The sequence below is a fragment of the Camelus bactrianus genome, chromosome 26 (genome assembly GCF_048773025.1).
Source record: "Camelus bactrianus isolate YW-2024 breed Bactrian camel chromosome 26, ASM4877302v1, whole genome shotgun sequence".
Classification (NCBI taxonomy): domain Eukaryota; kingdom Metazoa; phylum Chordata; class Mammalia; order Artiodactyla; family Camelidae; genus Camelus; species Camelus bactrianus.
This window is the reverse complement of record NC_133564.1, coordinates 31,774,147-31,801,685: the sequence shown is the minus strand read 5'-3', so window position 1 is coordinate 31,801,685 and position 27,539 is coordinate 31,774,147. Positions and strand designations below refer to the sequence as shown.

Sequence of the window (27,539 nt, the reverse complement as noted above, 5' to 3'; positions counted from 1 at the left end):
CCCGAAGGAAATGAACCACAGGCAAGCTGCACTGTGCAGGAGAAAGAATAGATGCGGAGCTGGGAGATGTCCTTTCCAGCCTCGGTTCCACCTCTAATTCCCTGATGATCTGGACAAGTCACTGAACCTCTGTGGACCTTGTGTCAAAAATGACAAAGTTAGACCAGATGATCTGAAAGTTCTCATCCACACTTTATGTTGTAACCTGTCCTCCAAGCAGCCTGATCATGTGATATCCTTTTCTGGTCCTTCTTCAACGCTTTTATGTGTTTCTGAGTTGAAGGGCGTATAATGGTAGACAATGTCCCAATAAAGCACGTTATGACTTCATTCCATAGTAAGATTTTTATTTTGAATCTCAAGCTACTTTTGACATCAAAGATTTATCTCAGAGGCATTGGGGGGTGGGGAAGGGATGAGACCCGGTGAGCCATAGATTAGTTATTTATGGAGGCTAGGTAATGGGTACATATTGGTTCACTATTCTATCTACTTTTCTATGTCTGAAATTCTCCATAATACAAGGCTGAAAAAAAAATCATTGTCAAAGTGAGAAAGGAATGCCGAACTGGCATTAAAACATGTCTCTTTTCTACAGTCTCTGGCATAATGATAATTGCTTTTCACACCACTTCTCTTGGGTTGAGATACAATCTACAAGCCATGAAACTAAGCAGGGGTACTCAGGGTTCGGCCAAAATTAAGGACAACGAACCAGGAAGGAAATTCTTCAACTGATCTCAAGAAAGTTATCAACGGTAAGATACACGGCACAGAGGCCATGAGCAGTGAGGCACTGTGATCTAGTACAGCGTGGAACTTGCTTCCAGCGCTACAGGGTACGTTTCATACAGTTATTTTCCCTAACTTTTCAACTGCAAAAGTTAAAGGCCTATGTGAATCCGAAAGTGAGGAAATAAACAAGACCCCCTGATGGGAGGATGCTTCGCAAGGCATGAAATCAGAACGGAAAGGCAAGGGATTTCGCGGCTTCAGACATCCTTAAGAAAGCAAAATGGGGCTCCTTGGGAGAACGAGAGAGGAAAACGTGCATCCCAGGGAAGCCAGAGAACCTAAGCAATTCAGGGGAAGGTGCCTGCCAGCGATCTCTGACACAGGCTGCGCTCCCCGACGCTCGGAGGGCGAGCCGCGGGGACGGGACTCGGGAGGATCCGACGGGAGAGGGAACGGCCTCCGGGCGCGGGCGGAGGGCGCGGCAGGGTCGCGCGCGGGCCGCTCCACCGCGCAGGGGCGGCACGTTCCGGCGCCGGGAAACCCCAGGCAGCGCCAGTGGTGCCTCCGGGCGCCCGGGCGACACAGGGAGGGTGTCCCCGGACCATAGCCCTCGCGGGCCGCGAGGCCCCGAACCCCAGCTCCGCCCCCGGCTCCCCCACGGCCAGTGACCTTCAGGCAGGGGCCGGCCGGGTCGTACTCACCGACCGAGAGGCTCCGAGGCGCCAAATCCCTCCGCGGACCGTTCCTCCCGCCCTCGCCGCCGCCGCTGCCGGCCGAGGCGTGCGTAGGGACGTGCGCGCGCCCGCCCTTTGTCTACGCCGCTTTGACGTGACCCTCGCGTCCCATCCCCTCCCTCCCGCCGTTTAACCTCACGCCCCGCACTCTCGCGCCGGCGCGCGCAGGGCAGGGCCGGGAGGGTGCCTGGGGGCGGGGCCGGGAGGGGCCAGGGGCGGGGCCCTGGGTAGATGAGCAGACGGGGCGCCGATCGGTGGGCTGAGCAGGCGGGTAGGCGGGGAGACGGGGCACTAAGGGGCGGGGCTATGGGAAGGCGGGGCTCCTGGGAGACAGGCAGACGGGACCCCAAGTGGTGGGCCCGGGAGGCGGGTCGCCGAGGGGCGGGGCGTCGTGGGGCGGGCCGGGAAGGCGGGGCGCCAAGGGGCGGGGCGCCGCGTCACTAGCACCAGGTGGGCGCGCTCGGGACCCGCCGAGCCGCCCCCTGGCGGGCAAGAACTGCTGCCCCGGCCGGGCCAGCTGCTGCAGAGACCAGTATTGTGCGCCCTGGGTCTCCTGCTCCTCGCCTGGCGCGTCTCTGAGACTCCTGCTCTGAAAAGGGGAGCACTTCCTAAAGAGGGGTCTCCAGGCCTCTGAGCTGCGCGGGGGCCGAATACTGTCTAGGGCCCTCAGGGTACACAGACAGGGTGAAATCAGCCCTGATGAGCAATCAGACTTCCCTATGAAGAGGAAGCCGGTAAGAAATGGGTTAATATAATTCCCTTAGGCTCCCAAGTTTGGTTTGCAAAGGTCAGTGATTTGGGCACATCTCTGAGGAATACAAATGGGAGAGAGAAAATGAGCAAGTAATGCTTGAGGAGTTAGACACAATTCTACAATTTAAGAATTATTCACCAGACTTGGGATGTAAGCCCAGGTTACACTCTCAGGTAGCTCTGAGGCACCGTTCTGAAGAGGTAAGGGAGGAACCAGAATATGCAGGAATTTTTGCAAACAAACAAACAAACAAAACAAAACACCAGGTAGTTGAACATCAAAAGACTAGTGCTAATTAAAGACAAAATAGACATCTCAAGTTAATGAATTTAGCTTTTCTAGATTTGGGAAGATGCAAGAGTCTGGACTTAATGAAATTATTCCTTTGATATGCACCTTAACTATCCAGGGCCAGTATCCTGTTTTCCTCCAATCTGAATCCCCTTAGGGTGCACCGTAGTGGGTGACTGGGGTGGCTGGGGTTGCTGTGGTGGCTGATGCTTTGATGGCGGCAACATCTTTTGTTTACTGATATGGCAGGTGAAATTCTTTGTCCACACAAAGCAGGGTTATCTGTAAAGAAGGTCTGTTGCCTTCTCTATAGATAAACAGTAAATTCCTTGTCTCTTGTGAATTAGACTTTCAGATTCTGGGTAAGGATATTTTCACATTTCAGAATGAAAGTACTCTTGTACTACAAAAACTATATGAGTAATTTTTAAAACCTGATGAAGGATAGTCCATTAAGAGCCAGGGATCATAGTCCTCAGTGAGAAATTTAGTAACCTCCCATGATATCCTAACTGAGCTCATTTCCCTAAATACACCTGTACGATCAACAAGTTTGCTGTGTTTGTGTGTGTGTGTGTGTGTGCGCGCGTGCCACACGGTACTGTGAACCGGGAAGATACTCCTTTTAAAAGATAAAAGATTCCTTCCCCTAGTAGTATAATATTCTAAGTGTGCTGTATAACTGCTCTCCTGTCCAGTCACTTTTTATGTGGGCAAAGCCTTTGACATTTATTGAGAGGTGAATCCACAACTGTTTACTACACAAACAGCAACACCGATGCTCATTTCCAAGCCCCAAGAGAAAAACCCCAATTAAGCAAAAGTTGTCTTCTTTTTAAAACCGTTCTTAATTGTGGTAAAATACTGATAAAATGTACCAGCTTAACCACTTCTAAGTATACAGTTCAGTAATGTTAAGTATATTCACATTGTTGGCCAGCCCATCTCTAGAAAGTTTTCATTTTGAAAAGAGAAAACTGTGTCTGTTGAACAGAAACTCCCCAACTCCCCTTCCCCTCAGCCCCAGGCAACCACCATTCCACTTTCTGTTTCTATGAGTTTGACCATTCATACTGAGACAGGAGAGAAGGGGGCAGGGCACAGCCCTTAAAGGAATGACACAGCAGTCAGCGCCAAGATGGCGGAAGATTCAATTCCCGGTAGACCTTGAGGTCCAAGAGGGCGGGAGATTTGACTCCCAGTAGACCTTGAGCTTCCTTATGTGCTCGTTGTAATACAATAGCTGCTAAATGGCACTCCCACAGGTGCCACAGCAGTTCCAAGGCTGACCAAAAAAGGTCAAAAAGTGGATGGTGGCCCAGTTCCTGGGACTCCCAGCCCTTTCCCCAAAGCAGTTGGAATAATCCTCCCACTTGTCAGCATATGAAGTCACCACCCATAGAAACTAGCAACAGCGCACTCCGAGGTGACTGCACTCTGTCTATGGAGTGTGTATCCACCCCATACCTTGTGGCCTCTCTGGCCTTCTGAGTCAGCCAGCACTCTGTGTGTGGAGTATGGACCTCTCAGAATAAATCTACTTTTACTCAACTATGGCTCACTCTTGACTACTTTCCTGGGCAAAGCCCAGGACTCTCACTTGGCGGGACACATCCCAGGGATTCGCCCGAGACCTGGGGCACAGCCATCCTCTTGCACCCCACTTTCCTGTATCAATACCTCATTCTTATACCTCAGACAAGTGAAATCATACTATATATGTCTTCATTCAGCATAATGTCCTCCAGCTTCATCCAGAATTTCCTTCCTTTTCAGAGCTGAATAATAGTCTGTGGTCTGTATAGACCACATTTTCTTACCCCATTCATCCACAAGATGGACATTTGAGTTGCTTCCACCTTTCGGCTGTTGTGAATAACACTGCTGTGACGTGAACATACAAATATCTGAGATCCTGCTTTCAATTCTTTTGATTATACACCCCAAAATGGGATTGCTGGTTTGTGTGGTAATTCTATTTTTAATTTGGGGGGGAACTGCCATTTGAGATGCTCTACTCTGATGGTCTGGAGTTAGGAGGAGAGGTCCAGGCTAGTAATATAAGTTTGAAAGTCGTCAGAATATGGATGATATACATGTTGGGTCAGATTAATATAAGAACACTGGGACTTAAGTAGAGACTTTGCAGTTAAGAGCAAAATGAAGACAGGTTTTCCAGTTTATATCCACACCGTGGTCCTCAGTTTGGAAATACACAGACTCAGTTTTGCCAGTTCACAGCGGGATGACCTGGTTCTGGGGACTGATCTGAAATTATTGAACATACAGAAGACACGGATAACGAGGTAAGGATTATTTATTAATGTAGGTGGATAATTGAAAATGCCAAATTAACTGGAATAATAGAACAATGTAACTGAGGTAGTAGAATCCATGGGTCAATTCTCACCCATAGCCATAGGAAATCTACTTGGGAAACCAAATCAGCATCAATACGTTGTTTGTTGACTAGAAAGTTAAAAAAAAAAAAGAAAGAAAGAAAAAAGGGAATGTTTGGCTCTAAAGGCCCTGGCAATTTGACACACCTCAACTTCAATTTATACAGAATTCAACCTGCCAAGCAGCTGAAAAAAACACTGGCTGAGCAGAGCATCCTCTTGGATGAATGTGGGAAACTATGCTTCACCCCAGCTCTCCATTTTCTAAAATTCACATCCACCTGCCATCAGCACCTCCATTAAACCAACAGCTGCCTTCCTGAGACTCTCAAGGAAAGAGAGGGGAGCGTCAATTGATTTAATAATAATTCAAAAAGTCTAGTGGAAATCACATGCATAAATAAGGCCACTTAAGTGCAGCACAGAGCAATTTCTGGGAAATCATTGGCTCATCCTTTAGGGGTTCACACCAAGGGTCAACTCCAACAGGAAGTCTTCTCTGATTTCTCCCTAAGGCTCATTCTCCATGTGTCCCTAACACTCTGCAGGGACTTCTAACATTTTTTTTTCATTTATTATTTATATGTCTGGCTTCCCCGATTGGACTGTGAATTTTGAAAATTCATCTTTCTGTCCCTAATAGTTAATACAATGTCTGGCACACAGCAGTTGTTCAATCAACGTTCATTGAGTAAGTAAAAGCTACATGATGTAACTACCAGAAACTGGACAAATTATTTATATAGTCAATAAAATCATGAACTAGTACTTAATGCGGCTAGTCATGAGGAACAGGTATCTCAGTTAATGATTTTAGTGTTTTTCTAACTATGGGAAGATGCAAGAATCCAGGTTCATAAAAAATTTCTCCCCAAATATTTCTAACTATCTAGGGGCTCATTTTGCCTGTTTTCCCAGAGCACAGAGTGCCTCATCCTGATCTTCACCCTGAATTTGAAAGGGAGCAGGACCCTCTGGGCCCCCACCCCCGACCCTTGCCTCATCTCCCAGGCTTCCCTGGGTCATAGAAAAGCAGGCTCCAGCAATTAAGACAAGCCTACAGGCACTGGGGACTGCAGACTCTGACCACCTATCTCAACGATTAACTGAGATTACTCCCTCATTTCTCTTCAAAATGTTCATGGCTGAATAGAATCTTTGGAGATGGTTTGGGGGTAGGGGCAGTGCTGTGTCCACCAGATTGCAGGCATTCTGATTAAAATCAACTTTTCTTTTTGTTTCCAAGGCTTTTGCCCCCAGGAACATACCCCTGCCCCGCCTTCGACTGGAAACCAATTACCCTTATCTAAGTCTCAATAGGCAGCTACAGAGAAGAAATAAGAACTGGTTAGAACCAACAGAGTCCAAGATGATGGAGAATTTGACTTCCAGTGGATCTTGAGCCTCATTATATGCTTATAGTAATGTATTAGCATGCTAAGTGACATGCCCACCAGAGCCATGACAGTTGACAGTTGCCATGACAACAACCAGAAAAGCCCATGCAAGGACTGCAAAACTCGAACAGGGACTGATTGGCTCCATCGCACCTGGAAGGAGGACATGATGGCAGAAGCCTCTCATAAAAGCCCACGTGGCCCAGCCCGGGGCCGGAGCTGTCCCTACTGGTCATCTAAGCTGATGGCTCCTGGCTGGAGCATCTTTTCCCCTCTCAAGCACTTTTCCTTCTTTCTCCCTGATAGAGCACTTTCCTTCCTTTTCCTCTTTTGAAAAATAAAAGCAGTTTTCACTCTATCCCTCTGCTTCAGCTGTGAATTCTTTCTAGCCTGCAGGCTAATTTAAGGGTCTCACTCCTGGCTAACAAATTCCTTGCAGGGTGTGTTGGAGGTCAGTGAATAACAGTGGCTAATGACTTGATTCTTGTAGAACTGGATGGTGGGGAGCATTCTTTATTTTACAGAGGCAACAGTTCAAAAAGCAGGCTCAATCTGGGTGATAGATACAATAGGGAAAGTGGGGGTGGCCGTAGGAGCAAAGGTCAGACTTCTGGGTCTTGGAAAATTACAGTAAAAAAAAAAATGTACTCAACCATTCATTTTTGTTTAAGTACACCTCTTTTAAGGTACACTAAGTTTTCCCAGACTCTTAACTGCTGATGAGGGGAAGGGTCAAGTGTTTACAACTCGAAAAGGCTTTCACAAACATTTCACTTGGCAAAAGTCGAAGCAGCAAGACGATTCCAAGTTACCAGGAAGCAAGCCCTTTCCAAATGGAGAGGGAAGTAAAATAGCCCATTTCTGCTCGGAATCCCTCCTCCCTTCAATATCAAGGACCCTTGTCACACCCACCCACCCACCCACTCCATACTTACAGACACTCTCAGCCAGGTCTTTAAAATAATTACGTATAAAAGCTTTGTTTCCTTTCTTCTGTTTCCATGCTCCAAAGTCTTCCCCGTAGAGGGTGGTTGGCGCCCGTGGCAGCATCTTCCTAAAGGAAACCACATCCCTTTGGTCAGGAAGTGAGCTGCCCTTGCGAGATAAGAATGCAAGGCATTCAAGGCTTTCTGAAGAGCTGGGAGTTGCATCAATCCAGTCTTCCCACTGCGATGCAGGAGCCGAAAGATTCTGAGATGGGCTCCAGTGGGGAGAGGGCAGGCGCACATCCTGGGCAAAGGATTCCAGGTTTGTCTGTGCAGAAAAAGTGCCCCCGAGGGCGCTCCCTTTCTGTGGGTCCTCGCAAAGTTCAGTTTCATTCTGATGAGCAGGACCGTAAACTGGGCGCCAAGCAGTAGTTTTGCCCTTGAGTATTGTCCCTGGCAAGCTGCTGAGGACCCTCTAAGAGAAGCAGTACTGGATGGTGCCAGCCGGCCCCGGGGACCTCGCCACGACATCGCGAGGAGGGCGAAGCTCTAGGTTTCGCCAGTATCCGTGGTGGGACAAGTGGCGCTTCAAGGAGGGAGCCCCAGGCATCCAGGGGGATGTGCAGCTGCACCGCCTTCTGGAAACTCAGTGCGTGCACCGGCACCTCCCCTCGCAGGAGGCCCTGGGCCGCGCTTACTGCTCCGGGCCCACGCGGGGTCTGCAGGCGCCTCCGGGGACCCCCGAGTTCTACCTGGGGCGGGGCAGCCTGGAGCCGAGGGTGGTGTAGGGCAGGCGCAGCTGGACCCACAGCATGAGTCCTGCTCAGGGTCTCCGCCCACAGCATCTTCAAACCTATGCACCGACGTCAGCGACAGCCCCTTCATGTCTGCAAACACCACCTGCTTCCTAGGTCTCTGGGGCTTGGGAGGTGGCGCCAGGCAGGAGCAGAAGGATGGCAGGAGCTGCAGCTCCACGTGGCCGGCGGGCGGGGGTTGCGATGCGCTGGGGCTGAGGCTCAGGTGCATGGAGCGGCGCGCGGGCGATATTGGCAGCACCAGGGCCTTTGACTAAAGGATAAGGGAGTTCTGACGGCAGGGCAGAAGGGCCAGGCATTCTCAACTGCAGCCCGCCTGCCCCCTTCCCCTCGCTCCATCACTGCACCTCTCTCCCCCTGGGCCCCCGGCCCACAGGTGTGGGATGAAACTGGATGCAAAGACGCCCAGCCAGGAAGAGGCAGAGCGTGGGCAGTCGGGGAGCCGTCAGTTCCTGGCGGCAGGAGGCTTACCCGGCTCGAGTGCGGGCAGCAGCGGTGGCGGAGATGTCGCTCCTCTCATCCGAATCCAGATTCCCCAGCAGGAGCTAGTTATATGCCCCGGGTGGGCCAGCCGCACTGAGGCCCTGGCCCCGGGAGGGAGGCAGCCAGTCAGAAAGGCCTTTCATGTCTCAAACACCTGGCTGGGAAAAGGGAAAGAATACGACAAGAAGCGTGACTCAGACACTCTGCCCCAGGCGGCCGCACTCCTGCCCTGCCCTGACCCGCCGTAGGGGCGATGAGCGAGCCTGAGCCCCTTTCAGCTGTGAAATAGTCTTCGAGGACTGAGACGTTTCCCCAGGGTTCCCGCTGCACGCTCCTCGGCTCCTGTGGCGGAGTCAGCTTTCCGCTTTTCTTTATGCTACTGCAAGCTATCCATCTTCCGACCTCTGAGGGCCATTGGGTGTGGGACTCCTTGACCCCCGCGGAGAGGTGGCACAGATCCCTGGGCGATGCTCAGGTCAGTTGTGGCTGGAGCCGCAGCATCATAGGATACAAAGTACATCCATAAGGAAGCCCACCTGGGTACCTGGATGGCACTCGTGCGCTTTGAGCCTGTACTGGACAGGATCAGATTGTCACAGGGGTCAGACAGCTTTCCTCAGGTTCTCACCTTGGGCACCCTTCTCAGTCTCCTTTGGAGACCCAGTATACTCACTTTAACCCTTAAACCTTCACGTACCTCAAGTCCTCAGCCCTCGTGTTTTTCACTTGGTACCTTTTCCATGGATGTCCTTGCCCAATTTTGACAATTATTCACTCACTTTCCTATGCTAACTCTCAAGTCACTGTCTGTAGCCTGGACCTTTCTCTTGTGCTCTGGACTCCAAAATAATAATTCATTTCTTTTTTTCTAATTTCTTTTTTTTGTTTGTTTTGTTTTGGTGGGGGAGGTAATTAGGTTTGTTTATTTATTTGTTTATTTATTTAATTTATTTTAGTAGAGGGACTGGGGATTGAACCCAAGACCTCATGCATGATAGGCATGCATTTACTCTACCACTGAGCTATCCCTTCCCCCCTAATTCATTTCTTGACCTGGTGGTAACTCAGATGTGTTCCTTGTGTAATTTTCTGTCTGTATGTTTTACTTCAATCAAAGTTTATTGGGGAAAAAAACAGCAAGCAGGTAATTAATTATAAAATGGTTTGGAGATTTTATTCTTATAAAAATGGCCTCAGAATATACATAGGCAATGTGCAGTTTCCACTTAGTATGTAGTGGGTATCTTTTCATGTTAGTATACTGTAGCCCATTTTTCACCTTGGTGCATGGGATTCCATCACACGGGTTCACCATACTCTACTACAGACATTTAAGGGGTTCTCAATTTTTTTGGCTAGTAGTTCAACCAACATTCATGTACACATACATTCGTGTACACATGTGAGAATTTCTCCATGACCGATATTTACAATGAGGGCTGTTATTTCAAAGGTATACATTTAAAACTCTGAAAGTACGGATTCTATACTTGCTTCCAGAAAGGCTGTATAAATTTATAATTTCACCAATAACCTTTAAGAATTGCCCTTTTTCCATACCTTCATCATCACTAAAAAAAGATCAACCTTTAACTATTTGCCAATATAGTGGGTGAAAAACAGTATCTTATGATTGCTTGGGTTATATTTTTAAACAAAAATGGTATGTTGTATTTTTTTCACATCTTTCCTGGCCATTTCCATTTTTTTCCTCAATGAAATGCATACTCCAACCTTTGGCCAAATTTTATAGTAAGCCAGTTGTATAGTTTTAAATTAGGTACTCGTAGCTCTTAGGTTAATAAATGATATTGGCACAGCGGGCTATGTATCTGGAGGAAGACAAAGGTAGACCCCTCTCTCACACCAAAAATAACTGAAGAATTTAATTTTTAAAACTATAAATTACAAGAATTATAGGAAGTTATTTGCGTAATTTGGGGATACGAGAAATTCTGTGTGGCTAGGGTAAAAAGAAAGATGTTGTTTTTTTCTTAACCAAGTTCACGGACCCCTGGGTTGACCCGTCTATGAACCCCAGATTCAGGGTCCCTGCATTTGGCTGTTGGAAGAGCTGCTGTTCCATCACTGTCACTGAGCCAGAGCAACGAAGGACTCACCCGTCCTACTGTTTTTTCCTAGATCTTGTGCAATAATTCCTCACTAGCTGATTCACAATGTGATGTCTTTAGAAAAATGCTTTTTATCATTTATCCAATATTTAAATTGTCTTCAATGTGAAAGCTGATCCCAGTCACCAGAGGGATTTTTCCTAATGCAAGTCAAATTTCTCTCTTTCTAAAGAATTTTTTTTTTCATTTCTTTAATTTATTTTGCGGGTGGGTAATTAGGTTTATTCATTTTTAATGGAGGTCCTGGGATTGAACTCGGGACCTTGTGCATGCTAAGTGCACACTCTACCACTGAGCTATATCCTCCCCTCTCAACTCAGATTTCTAAAATGTAAATCTGATCATATCAGATCTTAGCTGAAAGTCCTTCAGAGGCATCCAAACATATTAGTGCAAAATCCAAATTTTTAGCACAGGAAGTCAGACTCCAGTGAGACTTACACGTCATATGTGTCTTGTAAGCCTCCTATGAGACCCTGTGAGATGTGGGGCTGTTCTCCGGCTCCGCCCCCACTCTTATCCCACGCTGTTGCTCTGCCCAGCTCCCTGGAGTACCCGGATGCTGGTGCCCTTGCACATGGCATTTCTACTCAAAATAGCCATCGCCTCTCCCCTCCTTGGCCTGGCTGACTCCTCTAGTGTTTCAAGTCCTGGCTCAGACACCACCCTTTCTGGGAAGCTGTTGTGATTTCTTCATCTTTGGAGTCCGTCCCAGGCTCTTTTATGACACTCCGTGCTCATTCCTACTTTTATAAAAGCACATTATTCTGTGACCTGTGTTCTGGTTGATCTCCCGCAGTAGACTCCATGCTGTTTCAAGTTCAGGAGCATCCTTCCTCTGAACCCACAGGTCACCAGCAGGTTACATGCCAGTGTCTGACCCTCTCTGTTCACGTACCAATTAAGTGGAGTTACACTTGACAGCTACCGGTTTTACTGCATCATTTACCTGACCGATTCCCTCTTTTTAGAGTTCTAGAGTGACAGGTCACTGCAGCTCTTGCTTTATTACCACTTTTGCTTCTGCGCCTCGCTTAGGAATTTGTGTTCTGTGAAATGGCTCTTCCTCATATGGGTCTTAAAAACCATGAACTCCAGGTGACTCATACATGCCCAAGTTTCTCCTATTATTTATTCTTTACTTAATTCTCCCCCAAATTGGGGGAGTTTTTAAAATCGAGACAAAATAAAATAGAAAAATTGTAGGTATAAAAAAGGAGATCAGAGACTGTTTAAGATCCAGGGCCATGTTCCAGGAAGCTGGGGTGAAATCTGCGGTGAGACAGTGAATACAGTAATTGACTCTGAGCCCCCCTGGTGGGAAGGCTGAGAAGGAAGAAGGGACAGGACTCATAAAATGATAAAATGTATCATAGAAGTTTGAAGAGGCAAACTTTTACTTGCACTAAATTCTGAGAAAAATTTATTCATGTGGATCCTTTTAAGGAAATAATGAGAGGGGAGAGGGTATAGCTCAGTGGTAGAGCGCATGCTTAGCATGCACGAGGTCCTGGGCTCAATCCCCAGTCCTGCCACTTAAAATAAATAAAGAAACCTAATTACCTCTCCCCTTAAAACAAAGCAAAGCAAAAACAAACAAACAGAAAAGAAAATAGGAAATGTCATCGATGTAATGTCATCCATTGTAATTTTGGGGAGACAGGAAGACGTTATTTACTTGGCTGTTTCTTTGCTAAAACAAGGAACTCATACACTAGCCCAGGGAAGGTGCTTTCTGGGATCAAGTTTGATACAGAAATAAAACTTGGGGAACTAAGAGGAACAGACTGATGATACTGCCCTTGGCATCTGTTTCATTTTGCTTATTAAACTGTTGACATGCTGTTCGTGACTGAGCTCACTAAAGAGCAGACCTGTGATGGTTGACTGGGGATCAGAAAGCTTTAGATTCCAGGAGAAGGCAAGGTTGATGACCTGTTGTCAAAATGAAGGAGGTGGACCACAGTCTTACTCAGACTGAAGGCCAACCCACTTGTCTGGAGGTTGAGGGCAGCCTGCCAACGAAGCCAAGTGGACACTTGTTAACAAATGAAGTCAAAGGTGGCACCTGCCATTGTTCACTATGTTATTTTTCATGACCTGTTCTGGAAATTAGATTACAGCCATGCCCAGTTATCTTGTTGGCACCAGTGTTACTAACATGAAATTATCTAAAGCTTATTTAAATTTCCCAAAGAATATTGCTGGGATTTTAATAAAGATACGATAATAAAACGATGTATAAAAAGAAGATTAGAAACCATTTAGGGAAAATGAAAGGCCAGTATAATCAGGAAGCTGGGATAAGGTGGTGAGACTGGTGCTTACCTTATAGGGTTGTTACGAGGATTAAATAAGGTAATTTGTGGAGAGAAATTAGTCTGCTGTCCATGTATTAATCTCCTTTACCCTCTTCCTTTTCTGTAGACAATGAGTAACCATTGAAGTTTTTGAAGAGAGGCAACGAAATGGTTAAAATTGAGGAAACTTGCAGGTTTGGAGATAACAGAAGTTTTTAAAAATTTACGTTTGAGTTGGGAACAACTTTGGGTCCCAAGCACTAACCCGCTTAAGAGGCTTAAAACATTCTCTCGTATACAAAGCTCTGAACCCAAGAAAATCATTTCCTTTCCATCTTTTTAATCCTGGAATTTAAGACACTTTTTCCTGAGCCAAACCATCTCCTGTTTTCAGATTTACTTAGGAAGTCTTCTTAGGATTCATTGTAAATTCCTCGGGGGGCAGAAGCAGTCATTTACTTTTGTCTTTACTCTAGTAGAGCCAAACAGAACTGGAAGAGAAGTGGAGATAAGGTAATTGTGTGCTGAATTGATATTGAGTGCTTTTCCTCGTTTTAACAAGCCGGGAGAATTTGTAGGCACTGTGGCATGCAGAACTTGATCTGCTTAGAGCAGGAAAAATACTTCCACGTGAACAAAAATGCCACCTCCTCTAAAGTAACTTCAATGGTGGTGGTTATTCCCCCAAAAGGAGCCTTTTTCAAAGACTTGAATTTACTCCCGTGAAGCTATCATTGCTCGGAATGTTTTTGGATCGTCTTTCCTTTTTTGTTTTGTCTTGGGGAGGGAAGGTAATTACGTTTGTTTGTTTATTTATACGGAGGGACTGGGGATTGAACCAGGACCTTGCTCTTGCTACGCATGCGCACTACCACTGAGCTCTACCCTCCCCCTTCCTTCCGTTTGTGGAGACAGTACAAGGTAAGGAAGAGGCATTGCAGTTCTGGGCTCACAGGGGTTTGAATCCATCTCCTCAACCTTGTAGCTGTGTGGCCTTCAGTGGATTAATCTGTTTTCTCATCTGTAAAATGGGGATATCAACCTTACCTACCTTACAGATACACAAAAATTAAAAAAAAATTATTTAGCAGTAGGAAGTGTTGACTCTCAGACAGATACAAAATGAACATGTGCCAAAGATTTTATTTAACTTACACTTTAATGCTCCCATTAAATAGTAACCGGGGAAATGTTAAAACCAGTTCAGATGTGCAGCCACTATGGAAAACAGTGTGGAGATTCCTCAAAAGACTAGGAATAGACTTACCATATGACCCAGGAATCCCACTCCTGGGCTTGTATCCAGAAGGAAATCTACTACAGGATGACACCTGCACCCCAATGTTCATAGCAGCACTATTTACAACAGCCAAAACATGGAAACAGCCTAAATGTCCATCAACAGGTGACTGGATAAAGAAGATGTGGTATATTTATACAATGGAATACTACTCAGCCATAAAAACCGACAACATAATGCCATTTGCAGCAACATGGATGCTCCTGGAGAATGTCATTCTAAGTGAAGTAAGCCAGAAAGAGAAAGAAAAATACCATATGAGATCGCTCATATGTGGACTCTAAAAAACAAAAACAAAAACAAACAAAAACAAAGCGTAAATACAGGACAGAAATAGACTCACAGACAGAGAATACAGACTTGTGGTTGCCAGGGGGGTGGAGGGTGGGAAGGGATAGACTGGGATTTCAAAATTGTAGAATAGATAAACAAGATTACACTGTATAGCACAGGGAAATATACACAAAATGTTATGATAATTCACAGAGAAAAAAATGTGACATTGAGTGTGTATATGTCCATGAATGACTGAAAAATTGTGCTGAACACTGGAATTTGACACAACATTGTAAAATGATTATAAATCAATAAAAAATGTTAAAAAAAAAACCCCAAAAAACCAGTTCAGATGAGGATGTGGCTTAATTCTCTACAAAACTCATTTGCATTTCCATGAATAGAAATCACCTGCATAGCAACAGTTAGGAAATATTTGCATTATTCTCAGTCTTCTGTAAAGTAGCTTTTACCTCTACAGAGTTGTAAAGTAGCCTATTCAAAGACATGGGCGTACACCTCAAGGATCAAAGACCCCACTGAAAGGATATCCGGTCATCTCTTTTGCTCATCCCAAAAATCTGAAGTATTTTCTTGCATAGGGTTGTTGTAAAGAATTACAGGTTTATCTGTTTAAAGCATAGAAGAGTTTGATTCATAGTAAATAAATGATAAACGTTAGATTTTTTAAATTACTGCCTTCATTATCTATAGTACATACCCTCAGTTGTTTTTCTGTTCATGGAAGGGATATTCAATTTTTCTGAAATGGCTGAGTTACTTGAAATCAAGTCTGTTAAATAAGTAAAGAATATTGATTTTGCTTTTTAAAAACTGTGGGTTTTTTTTTTTGACAAGATGAGAGTATTTTCAGAGCTCTTTGATTAGATACATTTGAAAAATCAATTCCTAGAGGATTCTGGGAAGATGGCAGAGGGGTTCCTCAGAAATGTAGAATCCTGGGCCCCACCCCAGATATCCAGAATTGGAGCCTGCATCTTAACAAGGCAATTGGAGTGCAGATTAAGACTTGGGAAGCACTGTTCTAGATGCTAGAGTAACAGCCCAGCCCTCGCCCGGCTGCTCCGCACCACAGTGGAGGCAAGGGTGAGAGAGGAGCACACGTGTGACCAAGAGGACTCCTTGGGTTCAGACTTATCATTAAACGCCCGCTGTTTCCCACCTGTTACCTACTCCCAGCCTGCCTGCTTCTCAGGATGCTGCGAGGACTCGTGGGGTCCTTGCCGACAAAGCGGTTAGGTGATCTCAGACCTCACCCTGCACGGTTTTCCATGGTGCCTGCTGACTTCTAGCCACCTGAGCGCAGGCAGAACTGTTTTCTGCCCCAGGGCCTTTGCACCAGCTGTTTTTTTTTTTTTTTTGCCAGGAAAGCCCTTTGTTTTGAGCTGTGCATCCCCTCCTTTCTTGTTATTCAGCTCTCAGCCTAATTCAGTGAGATTCCTGGACACCAGTGAGACCCTCTCAGCCCACCCATCTAGTCACTCTGGAGAGTCACCCTGTTCTAATTCTCTGCAAGGCACTTACCACATCTGAGCAGAGTGACTCTCTCCTTCTGGGTGGGAGCCCCAGGGCCTTGGGCTGTGCTGGGCACAGTGTGCTCAGTACACATTTGTTTAATGAATGGCTGATGGGGGTAAAAACACTCTGGAAAAGAAAATCAAGCACTATGTGAAGCAGAAAAGCTTTTATTAATGAATAAAACCTGCCTTGCCTTCACTTCGTGATTTCTCCTGGACACAACAGCAGTATCACACTGATCCTCTGACAGCCCACACCACGGAATGAAGACCTGCCGCCTCATCACCGAGCAAGAGGGGTGGGAAGGCGGGCGCTCTTCACCGTGTTTAAAAGGAAAGACGGTTCATGCTGTCCGCACGCTCCTCCTTCGGGCGTCCCCGCGACACTCTCTGCTCACTTCCATTCATTCCGTCCATTTCCTTGAGGAAGTGAGAGCCGACAAAGGAAAAGCTGCCGCTGAGATCAAGGTATAGGAGAGCTGGGATCCCGCCGGGGATGGCAGATGGCCTATGGCCCGGGGCTGGCTGGGAGGCTGCCGGACTGGGGCACTCAGTGAGGCCACAGGGTCTCCCCGCGGGGAGGACGCGCTGCGTTAGACCGCGTGCTGGGAACTCCTGCAGGCTCCTTCCGCCATGGACCTGAAACCTAAGCTCCTTGGCTGTAAGTCCAACAGCAGAGGTTCCAGAAGGCTAGTTGACACAACTGAGTGACATCACAGAAGACAGCCACCACGTTGTAATCCATTTCATTCTTTCTCCCGGGAAGGTTAAGTGCACTCTCCCGCCACTGCTGGGTCAGGTCGAGAACAGGCCCCTGATCACAGGTGGGGATGGCTTTTCACGAATGACCTCTGCCTCACTTTCCCTCTTTAGTGAGACGGCGCACACAGGAAATTTCCATGTACTTGCCCCGTTGCAGAATCAACAGAGCGATGGCCCCATCTGCCAATTCTGGCTAAAAGGCAGAGAATCAGTGCCAAGTGAGGGGTCTCCCCTGAGCCCCTCTTGACGCCCCAGTGACCCACCGCACTGCTGAGAAAAGTCTGCCATCCTTGGGCACAGAGTGATGGGGTGGGGGTTTCCAGATACGTTCTCCGAGGTTCCATGTCTTGGTTGGGGGTTAGTTGCTTCCGGTTTTAAATCAGCTGTACTGCTCCAGAAGCAACCAGGGGTGCGATGGTCTTGTATCGGATCAGGTGCTGTGAGCCCTCCTCCAGGTCGATCACGTAGTCCCTGCAGAAGAGGACAAGGTGCCGGCAGGGCTCGGCCGCCACCCCTGCAGGAGGGGCATTTCCCACCCTCCACGTCCACGATGCGGAAGCCACTCACCTCTGCTCGTCTGTTTCTGGTTCCACCAGTAAGTTCTCCTGTCGCTCTTTCACTCTCAAAAACACGTATGAATCCAGATCTGGTTTGGGAACTGCCAGACAAACAGTAATGCGATCAGAAAGCGCTCAGCTAACAAGATCCACACGGAAAAGCTGCTGTGATTAGCTGTCTCCAGCAGAGAGGGGCCCCTGATGTAAAAGTGTCTTGCAGGGAGGGGTCTGAGGAGAGATCTGGCTCCTTCTGGAAACAGCGTCCTTCCCACCACGGTTTGACACATTCGACAAGTGATGAGGACTTCAAGCGCACAGAGCCTGGGAGGTAAGAGCCGGGCCACGGGAGAAATATGCCCCACGTTTCAGGAGGACAGCGTGTAAATCGGTGAGGAAGCATTTCTACACAGGGGACTGAGAGGAGAGGACATTAGGAGGACTGGGTCAGGCGGTGACGGTCTTGATGTCGGACTAAAGAATACAGGCTCTGAGCTGTCAGCGTCCCTCACTGGTTGATTACAGGTGAAGATGCTACCATCGCTCCTCCGGCCCTTTATTCACTTGTACCTGGAGGACCCATCACCTGCAGGGGCCAGAGGACCTCCTGGACCACTCAGTTCTGAGCCCAGCTCAAGTGTAGGACTGCTCTCGGTCCCCTCACCTGTGGGAAAACTAGCTCTGACAGTCTGAGGGGGGTTCTCGGGCAGCTCCAGGGATCTGGGCCTGCCGAAGGGCCTCCAACTTGACCATGGCCAGCGGGCCCCACTTAGGTTACAGTGCATCCGCCCCCACCCAGTGGTCGGGGTCTGTGTGCTCCAGGGGCCTGAGGGGCACTAGGACATCAGGCTAAGTAAGCAAGGCTCCAATCTCTCGAGGACAAGCTGCCCCTCCACACCCCCTCCCCTTGACAGCTCCAGTCCTAGGAGCCTGGTCTAGTCCCTGGAGGGGACCCAGGGCAAGCGGCACGTGACCATAAGGAGGTGTCGGCCAGCATCCAGCTCAGCTCTGGGGCAGTGGCTCAGACCCAGCCCAGGGACCCGATGCAAGCCCACCAGTGGTGCTTGGCTGCTTTAATCAAGCGGGTACGATCCACAGCGTGGGGCAGTGATTAGGGACGGGGTCCTTGCCCCACTTCTCTCCTCCTAAGTGCAGACAGAAGTGGCTGCACTGCACGTGGGCAGGTTCACCAAAACGGCCAGTTCAGGGCCCCACAAGTCCCACACGGGTCTGGCTTGCTCCTGGTGTTGTGTCCTCCCAAGTTCATACACTGAAGCCCTAGCCACCCAGGACTTCAGAATGGGGATGAATTTGGAGATGGTGCCTCTAAAGAGACAATTTAGTTAAGATGAAGCTGCAAGGGTGAGGTCTCAATCCAGTCTGACTGGTGTCCTTGTAAGAAGAGGGAAAGACACCAGGGGGGCGGCCATCTCCAGCCAAGGGGAGAGGCCTCGGAGGAAACTGACCCTGTCAGCATCCTGACCAGACTTCCAGCCTCCCCTCTGTGAGAGGACGCGTCCGCTGTTTCAGCGCCCCCGGTGGTGGTACTTAGTCATAGCAGCCTGGACAGACCCAGGCATCAGGTGAACCACGGCCTGCCGGTCCTGTGAGCCCCTCCAACCGCCACAGGGCTCACAGTCCCACACAGGCTGGGTGGGAGAGGGACTCCCAGGGCGCAGCTGCCCTGGACTCAGCTTGTGAACACAGTGGACTCGGCCCTGCGTGGACATGGCGAGCTGGGAGAGACTGAGGTGGACTTGAGCCCACGTGCCAGGGGCCCCCGCTGGCTGATGCGAGGTTGGCGTGACCGCCCAGATTCCAGTCCCTCGGCTCAGCAGACCTTTGAGGGAACTGAAGTGGGGGGCGCTTCCCTCCCCACCTCCTCCCACACTCAGTCCTGCAACCCGTCCCACAGCCGGACAACTGCTCACACCCGAAGGTCAGGAGCCCTTCCCAGAGGTAAAGGGAGTCACTGAGGGTCCCCAGGCCTCCCGTCAAGGAGCAGACAGGTCTGGCCTGGCTGGATCTGTGAGGGGAGATGGCCCGCCCCTGGGGAGCAGAGCCCTCGGTCCCTTCCTCGCTCAGAAGAGCCCAGCACGGCAGGGACAGCTGAACACACAATCGAGCTGACGCTTAACAGGGGCGGCCACCAGAAGTCACCCCAATTTGAAGAACAAGGAACTCCAAAACGACCCCTGTACCTGCTTTTAATGACTTTTTGTTTTTAACCCAGAACTCTTCCTCTTCTGCTTTTCTGCTTATCTGTGTACTTAGCTTCCCAGGTTTGAGAGAGAAGAGTGGAGATGGGGACGCTGCTCTCAGGCACCTGAGGACACGTGGGCTGTGACCCGGGCCCCTCGGGATGTCTGGAAAGAGAACGTCCTGCTTACCGGCCTTCAAGAGGTCCACCTTCTGCAAATTAGGAGGCATGTGCTTTAGGGCAACGTTCTTTAGGTAGGTCTCTGTGTTGGTCATGTACCTGGAACACACAGATTCAAACCCCTGAGACAACAACGCAACTGGAAGGAGCCAGCAGGACTGTCAGACTGACGACCATGGCTCTGTGATGGGCCTCAGGGACGCACCCACCAGGCTCAGGCTCACGAGCCCGGGGATAAACACGGGTCCTACACTTACTCTTTGGCAAAGGCAAACTCTTCTGGGGAGAGGCTGGAAGGCTCCCCCTCACCGCGTGTCTTCTCTTTCTCAAGGATGTGAGGGAAAAACTTCTCTATCTGTGGGGAGAGAAAACATTGGTCAACTCTAGGCCATCAGCAAACTTGATGAGTGTGTCACCAAAGGTCTTATCTGATTCAAGCGTCACCCACGCCGGTTTTCTGACATAGGTCGAGGTTTATCTAGAAAGTGACTAAAAATGGTGAGTCTTCGCAGTGGAGACTCTTTCTAACCCTAAGACCTACACTCTAGACTTCAAGAAGGCAGGTTTCCAAGAATTTGGAGGAAAGACAAGAGCTCTGAAAAGGAAGGCAGTTTTAAAAAGGGTGAGAGGCTTCCGCGAAACAAACTCTGGAGATACAACTGGAAGTGGTATTTAAGGGAAGAGGCGGGGTATCACTCCACGTTTTTATGTAACTGTACAAGGTGCTCTTCTGTGAGATGAAACATACCCAAGGCTGGAAAGACACATACAGGATATATAAGAGGGATGCTCAGTTACCAGATTATAACCAGCAAAGACAGAGCCTGTGAGGAGGCTTGGGAAACATGCTGAGAATGATCAGAAAAAAAAAAACACCAACAAATAAGCTAAAAGGTGTGTGGTTGGGAACCCAAAAGGGTGGCCTGCTGTATGGAGTCCGTGGGTCAGGATCATCTCCATGGGGGAAGTGCTCTCTGCCAGCGGGGATGAGAAGACGGAGGGGAGCAGCCAGCTGGAGGCCAAGGTAAAGGAGCCCTCATCCATGGATAGGCAGCAAGGGCTTGAGTTCCAGAATAAGTTACATCCCCGTCTGTGAGGCATTTCAGTGGGCGAAGCATTCTCTCCTGCTCTAACTATATGGCACTGCTCTATCAGTCTGTACTAAAAACAAATGCAACCTCAGGATCTCCAGTTACTGAATTTAGGAGAGGTGTGAAAGGTTAGAGGTAGGCACGTTTCCTCATTTTCAAAACTACAAAGAAGGCGGGGAATCTTCAAACTTGGATCAGTACCTGCCACGCTGCACGTGGCATTATATGGGAATAAATACTGGAAGAGACCGTCTGTGAACTCAAAGGAAAGTAAGTGGTGACTATGAAGAGGATTTACCCAACCACCAAAACTCTCCTGAGCGGCCTGGTAGTTGAGGGTGGGGAGAGGCGTACCAGGTGACCCAATTTTTTCAAAACAAGGGACAACACCTTTACGACGTCTTTGTGGACAAACTGCAGCCTGGGGGCTGGGTGACCGTACAGATGGGGAAACTCATCAAGGAGGGAACAAAGAACACCGGTTCCCGGGCACATGCTGACCTGCAGGGAAGGGGGGACATCGGCTGCTGGTCCAGTCCTACTAACAGACCAGATAAGACCTCTGACCACACACCCACCAAACCCACTGAGATAACTAACCTATGAGGTGACAACATCAGGATCCAGAGACCAGGGAAACAGCCCAATTTAATAGGAGGTCTAAGCGGGTATGTCTCAGGCCCTACACTTAGAGGTCAAAAACCAACCCACACAAATACAGGATAGTGACAGGATGAACTTAAAAACTTCAGGAAGGGTTAGAGTTCCTGCTGAGTGCGGAATAAACCCGGCGTGATGCGTCTGTTGGGTGCACGTCTGTCTGTCTTTGTGATGCTGGGTGGCATTACTGTCAGTTTAACATCCAGGAGAAGGGAGGTGATCATCCTGATTTTCACAAGAGTGACCAGACCACAACTAGGAGATCCTGGCCCACTGCAGGTGGCAGTGAGCTGTCTTCAGGTATCTGAAGCGCTCTCACGGGGAAGAGTGTAGAGCTGACCCTTGAACAATTCAGTGCTGGGGACACCAACCCCCCCAACAGTCAAAATTCCAGGGATAACTTTACTGCCAGCTCTCCATATCCAAGGTTCCATCTCCGCAGATTGAACCATCCTTGCATCCTGATGTACTGTTGCACATATTTATTAAAAAAAATCCACGTCAGTGGACCCGTGTGGTTCAAACCCATGCTGTTCGAGAATCAACTGTATTTGTTCTGTGCTAACTAAGAGGACAAGTGGAACAAAATGAGAAGAAATGTCAGGGAAGTAAGAACTTTCCAGGGTGAAAACAGTGACTGTGTGATGGACACGGAGCAGTTTTTTTCAAGTTTTTTAAATTGAACCTTAAATTTTTTAAGGCTTTTTGTGTGTGTGTGAGCGGTCATTAATTTCATTGCATTTTTTTTTTTAATAGCAGTACTGGGGATTGAACCCAGGACCTCATGCAAGCTAAGCACATGCTCTACCACTGAGCTATCCCCTCCACTCTGCAAAACAGTTTTTAAAACCAGGTTCCCTATTCAACCAATGCAAATGACTCTACCCCAAGCACCACTGTGCACAGCAGACTGAAAACCGTCCCCGGAGGTGGACCCACGCCATCTATGCTTCTCCAAAACAATCTCCGGCCCTCTCACACCTTGGCTACCCTGATGTGGGGCCTCAGCAGCATCTTCAGGCCCCAGACTGCCCCCAACTTCTCCCCAAGATGCTCAGTCTGCAGGACAGACTGTGGGACCCCCCCCACCTCAAGTCAAACCTTCATGAGCCGACACCGCAAGTAACTGCTGAGGACGTAGCGGATCCTCTCCATCTCCATCTGATGGATACTGACCTTCAGGTCCCCTTTCTTGGCTCGCCTGAGATTTTCTTCCTACCAACAGAAAAAGAAGTTTGTTGAAAAACAGGACAAAGACCAAGGATCTTTTTGTTCTACCTGCATGTGGCCATCATCACTGGCAATGTCGAGGACTCCAAAGCTACACTTAGGTCAAAGGAGGACAAAGAAACTCATCACGTAAGAGTCCTCATTTTCTTTCAGTTACTTAATTACACAAGTCATCATACACGGCTACAGTCTCATCACATCAAGTTCAAACAGTCTTCTTTCCTTTTCAAAAATGACCATTTGAATAGAATCTGAATCTGGCCGGTCAGAAGGGCCCAGAAGAACTCTTAACCTGTGAAAGGAGCGAACACAGCAGACAGAAGAAATAAATGTCTAGAGGGTGGTAAAAACAGTGTTAAAACACGAGTTGAGAAACTAAAATACCAATGTTTTAAAGGTATTCTGAGGCTGTCAAGAGACTGAAACCCAGAGCATCCAAGCGCAGGGCCACACACTTGAAAGCTCCAGGGCCAGGCGAGTCAGGTATAAGAGAAAGGTGGGCCGTCAGGGGAGGGGGACAGGGCAGCACATTGAAGGAAGCCCCTACCCTGCTCTGATCAGCTGTTGTGGCTTACAAACGTGGGAAAGGGGAGGGCAGGTTTTTAGAAGCTGAGATCCACATACTCATAGGAGCTCTCATGTTTTGTAAATGTAGATAACTAATTCAACATTAAAAAAATACATGAAAATGAATATATGTATGTATATGCATGATTGGGACACTGCTGTATACCAGAAATTGACACACTGTAACTGATGGTACTTCAACTAAAAACAAAAACAAACAAAAACTAGACTGGGCCCAACAACAGACTTGCTATCAGACCACAACCTCTGACCACGCTGACACACCTTGAAGGGTCCCCCCTTTGAGCCCGGAGACAGGCGCCACTTACCATGTGATCCAGCTGTTCTATGACACACTCGACGATTTCAGACTTGGTTTCCAGCAGCTCAGGGGCAAACTTTTCATTCATCCAGGCCTAAAAGCGACGCCAAGAGAAAAACAAGACTGTCACTACCGCAGAAGGAAACAGCCCTGCGAGTCAGGACACAGCCCTGAAATCAATAGCTACTGCAGGCCAACAACACCGTCTGCCTATCGGGTGGGAATACGGAAGATGCTCTGAGGACAAGTTATGGTTAATGATGGCTTTTTAATTTCTTTTAGTGGGAAGGCTGTGTTCACAACCTTACACGTGTCAAGAAAACCAACATTACGAAAAAAAAGAAATCCCCGTTCACTTCAAAAATGTCCCCAAAGTACTGCTGAGAGCAACCCCACCTGGTGTCCACACAGAACCTCCCTCCAGGCGGCAGCAACACATTTCCACTCCATCACCTGCTACCGTCCACCAGGGGGCACTAGCGCCCCTCTCGCCTGAGATGAAGTGAGCCGGCACAAATCTCCCCTCCCTTCCTTCCCGGAGCTCAGAACACTTAACCAATATGTTTTCATTCATCATTAGAATATCTGAGAAAAACTGGATATAGTTATCCTTATCCTGATGAGAAAACACAGATAAGTTATTTACGAACTGCCTAACAGCATAAAAGATTATGAAAGAAATGGAGATTCACCTGTTAAACAGTTTTCGAACAAGAAGTTAAACCCCTAATTGATGACTCAGGCTGATGCTTGGTGCGTTTCAGGAGTCACCAAGGTGCAGAGAAATGAAACGTCCACGGGTGACTGGGGAAACCATACTTATACTTCAATTACAGGAAACCTAGTTTCCGCACAGCTCAGAATTACGTGCCAAGCAGGCTCAGTTTGTTCATTCTGACATCCCTGAGTCTCTGCTTCTCCAATCACCACCATCCAGACACATCATTAAACACCGGATGTTGCTACTATCACAAAAAAAATTTTTTTTTCAGGTGCCAGAGCTTCCAGAATAGTGTTGCAGATACATAAAATTACTCAGAAAGACAAGCTGTATTTTCAAGTAGCATAATGAATGAGAGAAGACCAGACTGTCAGAGAATTTATAGAGCAGGAGTTTTTCTTTTCAACTGATTTAATTAAATACTGAACAGGGGGGGAGGGGAGGTATAGCTCAGTGGTGAGAGCGCGTGCTTAGCATGCACGAGGTCCTGGGTTCAATCCCCAGTCCCCCTATTTAAATAAATAAATAAACCTAATTACCCCTCCTGCAAAAAAAAAAAAAAAGTAGACAGCTTCAAGATTAGAGATTAAAAATATATTAAAATACTGAATAGGTAAAAAAATTTATGAAGTACATATTAACATGAAGAACAGTGATATAAACACTGGGGTGCACATAACTTCATTAAAGAATATTCTCATGATTTTATAAGTCCCCATGTACCCCTCCCTCTTCAGAGGTAATCACCAGCCTGAATTTAGTGTTTAATACTCTATTCAGTTTCACTACATTCATTTGTATTTCTGCATGATGCTTCTCGACCTTCTTAGGACAGGGCACTCAAAGAAAATGATTCCATTTGTACGGCAGGTATATTGGGTAAAAAGGAAGAGATGCAGTGGGGGCAGGATTCTCATTTACATTATGAAATCGTGTGGGGGGTGGGAAGGGACAGACTGGGATTTCAAAATGTAGAATAGATAAACAAGATTATACTGTATAGCACAGGGAAATATATACAAGATCTTGTGGTAGCTCACAGTGAAAAAAAATGTGACAATGAGTATATGTATGTTCATGTATAACTGAAAAATTGTGCTCTACACTGGAATTTGACACCACATTGTAAGATGACTATAACTCAATAAATTATGAAATTATGAAATCGTAGTAATAAAACATTACATTAGGGGAAAAGTGCAAATGTACAACATGTTCAAATGCCACCTTTTCCAAATTTTGAGAAACTTGTGTTTAAAATCCACAGTTTTTGATTTGTTTTTTAAATAATCACGTTCTATGCTTGAAATGACTATACCTGGTTCCTGATCAAACATTTAAATGTTTATCACTGTTGCGGGCGAAACTGTGTCCCACTCCACCTCCCAATTCTTATGTTAAAGTGCGAACTCCTAGCACCTCAGGATGTGACTGTATTCAGAGACACAGTCTTTAAAGAGGTAAGCAGGTTAAAATGCAGTCATTAGGATCGGCCCTAATCCAACCTGGCTAGTGTCCCCGTAAGAGAACAGGACACAGACACCCACAGAGGAAAGGCCATGGGAGGACACAGAAAAGGGCTCTCAACAAGCCCAGGAGAGAGGCCTCAGGAGGAACCAACCATGTCAACACCTCGACCCCATCGCAGACTGCTAGGCTCCCGAATTGAAAAAACAAATTTCTGTTAAGTCACCCAGTCTGTGGTACTTTGTTATGCAGCCATAGCAAACTGATATAATCACTGAAACGAGAAACTCTGCACTGTCAGTAGTATAGTAACACGGTCTTTACAGGCATTCAAGAGCACCCTACATGTGCTCCAGGAACTGGTTTCATCAGTGGCCCTCTTCAAGACCCTGTTAGGCCACCCTGAGGCCATGCTACACAGCCCAAGAGTCTGAGTCCAGCTGCAGCAGCTGCCTGGGTGGTTGGCTGCACTCAGGGCATCACTGCAGGAGAGCACTGGGCCCCAGGTAGAACTCCTGCTCACTCACTGCCAAGCAGAGCCTGCGGGGACAGACCCCATCATCCTTGGAGCCTCTGGTGTGTTCCATGTCACCCCTCTTCTGAAATAAGCCTTGAATTCCATGTCCTCATTTTCTGAATTATAACATTTGCACAGCTGAACCAAATAAAAAGGCTACGCTCTAAGCAAGGGGATTCTATTTGGGCGGCTCACCTGCTCCAGCCTGTCAATGAGCTCTGCAGGCGTCAGGACCACCTCCTCACTGCCCCCGTCAGAGTCCTGTCCCGAGACATCCAGTTCCTCTGTCATCATCTCTGAAACTAGGAACCTAATAAATAAAAGAACCCATACTCTGCAACGTGTCTTCCATTTACATGCAAGAATAGGCAAGTACGTATCTGGAAAATGGACAGGTTTACAATGAGGCTTATTGGCAGTGGCTAGAGACTTCAGACTTTGGTTTTGTAATTCCTTGCCTCTTCCTTCAAAATCTTAGGTCAGGGATCAGTTTCCCAAAGCGGGAACGTTATAAACGTTATAAACGTTTCCACGTACACCCTGGATTGAGCATCTATCACACCGTGCAGTAATTCTTTGTTCGCCTTCCAGGAAGAAGTCCGTTCCTCGGGGACTGCGCTCAGTTCAGTTCTAACATGAATCCTGGCACCTCTACGTTCTGGGGACACAAGGACCTGTGCAGCCCCTGCGCTGAGCACGGGGCCTAACTCACAGCAGGCACTCAAAATTGCTGGGAGAACCAATCTATGATCCCTGGAGCCACACGGCCCACCAACAGCAGGCTGGTCAGTGACCTGAAGTGCTTAGGAAAGGCGGTGATGGGGCCGAGGGCGTGTCCCCGGAGTCTCAGGGACACCAAGAGCACCTTCCTCCCGCTCCTTTCCTCTCCCGGGGCCATGAGCACAGGGTCATCGCCTCCCCAAACGCCTGCGCACACACTCACACGCCGGATGCTCACCTGGGCCGGCGGCACGCTGCGAGACACTCCGGGCTGGCAGGCGGCGAGGCCCGGACACTCGCGGGAAGTTCGCCCAAAGACCACCGGCGGCAGAGCGGTCCGCACAAGGCCTTTCCGGGACGGAGCCGACCTTCACTTTGCAGCTCCCGCGCTCCTCTCGAAACTTCCGGTCCGGGTCCAACGTCACCGCGCACGGGTGCTGCTGACCAATCAAGGCCCTCGGCCACGCC

General features: G+C 48.0%; 2 protein-coding genes and 1 non-coding gene across 3 annotated transcripts in view; all 3 read right to left on the bottom strand.

Annotated features, from left to right (window-relative positions):
- GPAT4 (glycerol-3-phosphate acyltransferase 4) overlaps positions 1-1,596 on the bottom strand; it is a 28,189-nt gene extending 26,593 nt beyond the window's left edge. The window contains exon 1 of the mRNA XM_074353529.1: positions 1,437-1,596. The gene's annotated coding sequence lies outside the window, so the exon portion shown is untranslated. The remainder of the gene's footprint in view (positions 1-1,436) is intronic.
- Positions 1,597-9,490: 7,894 nt separating this feature from the next.
- TRNAD-AUC (transfer RNA aspartic acid (anticodon AUC)) lies at positions 9,491-9,567 on the bottom strand. The gene has a single exon. It is a non-coding gene; the product is annotated as a tRNA-Asp (tRNA).
- Positions 9,568-16,232: 6,665 nt separating this feature from the next.
- On the bottom strand, positions 16,233-27,468 carry GINS4 (GINS complex subunit 4). The gene is made up of 8 exons (XM_010957956.3): positions 27,310-27,468; positions 26,547-26,661; positions 23,654-23,740; positions 22,629-22,742; positions 20,034-20,131; positions 19,787-19,875; positions 17,410-17,500; positions 16,233-17,313 (listed from the first exon to the last, which is right to left on the bottom strand). The coding sequence occupies exons 2-8, from the start codon at positions 26,643-26,645 to the stop codon at positions 17,217-17,219; spliced, it is 675 nt and encodes a 224-aa protein (XP_010956258.1). The 5' UTR covers positions 26,646-26,661; positions 27,310-27,468; the 3' UTR covers positions 16,233-17,216.
- Between the last annotated feature and the right edge of the window lie 71 nt (positions 27,469-27,539).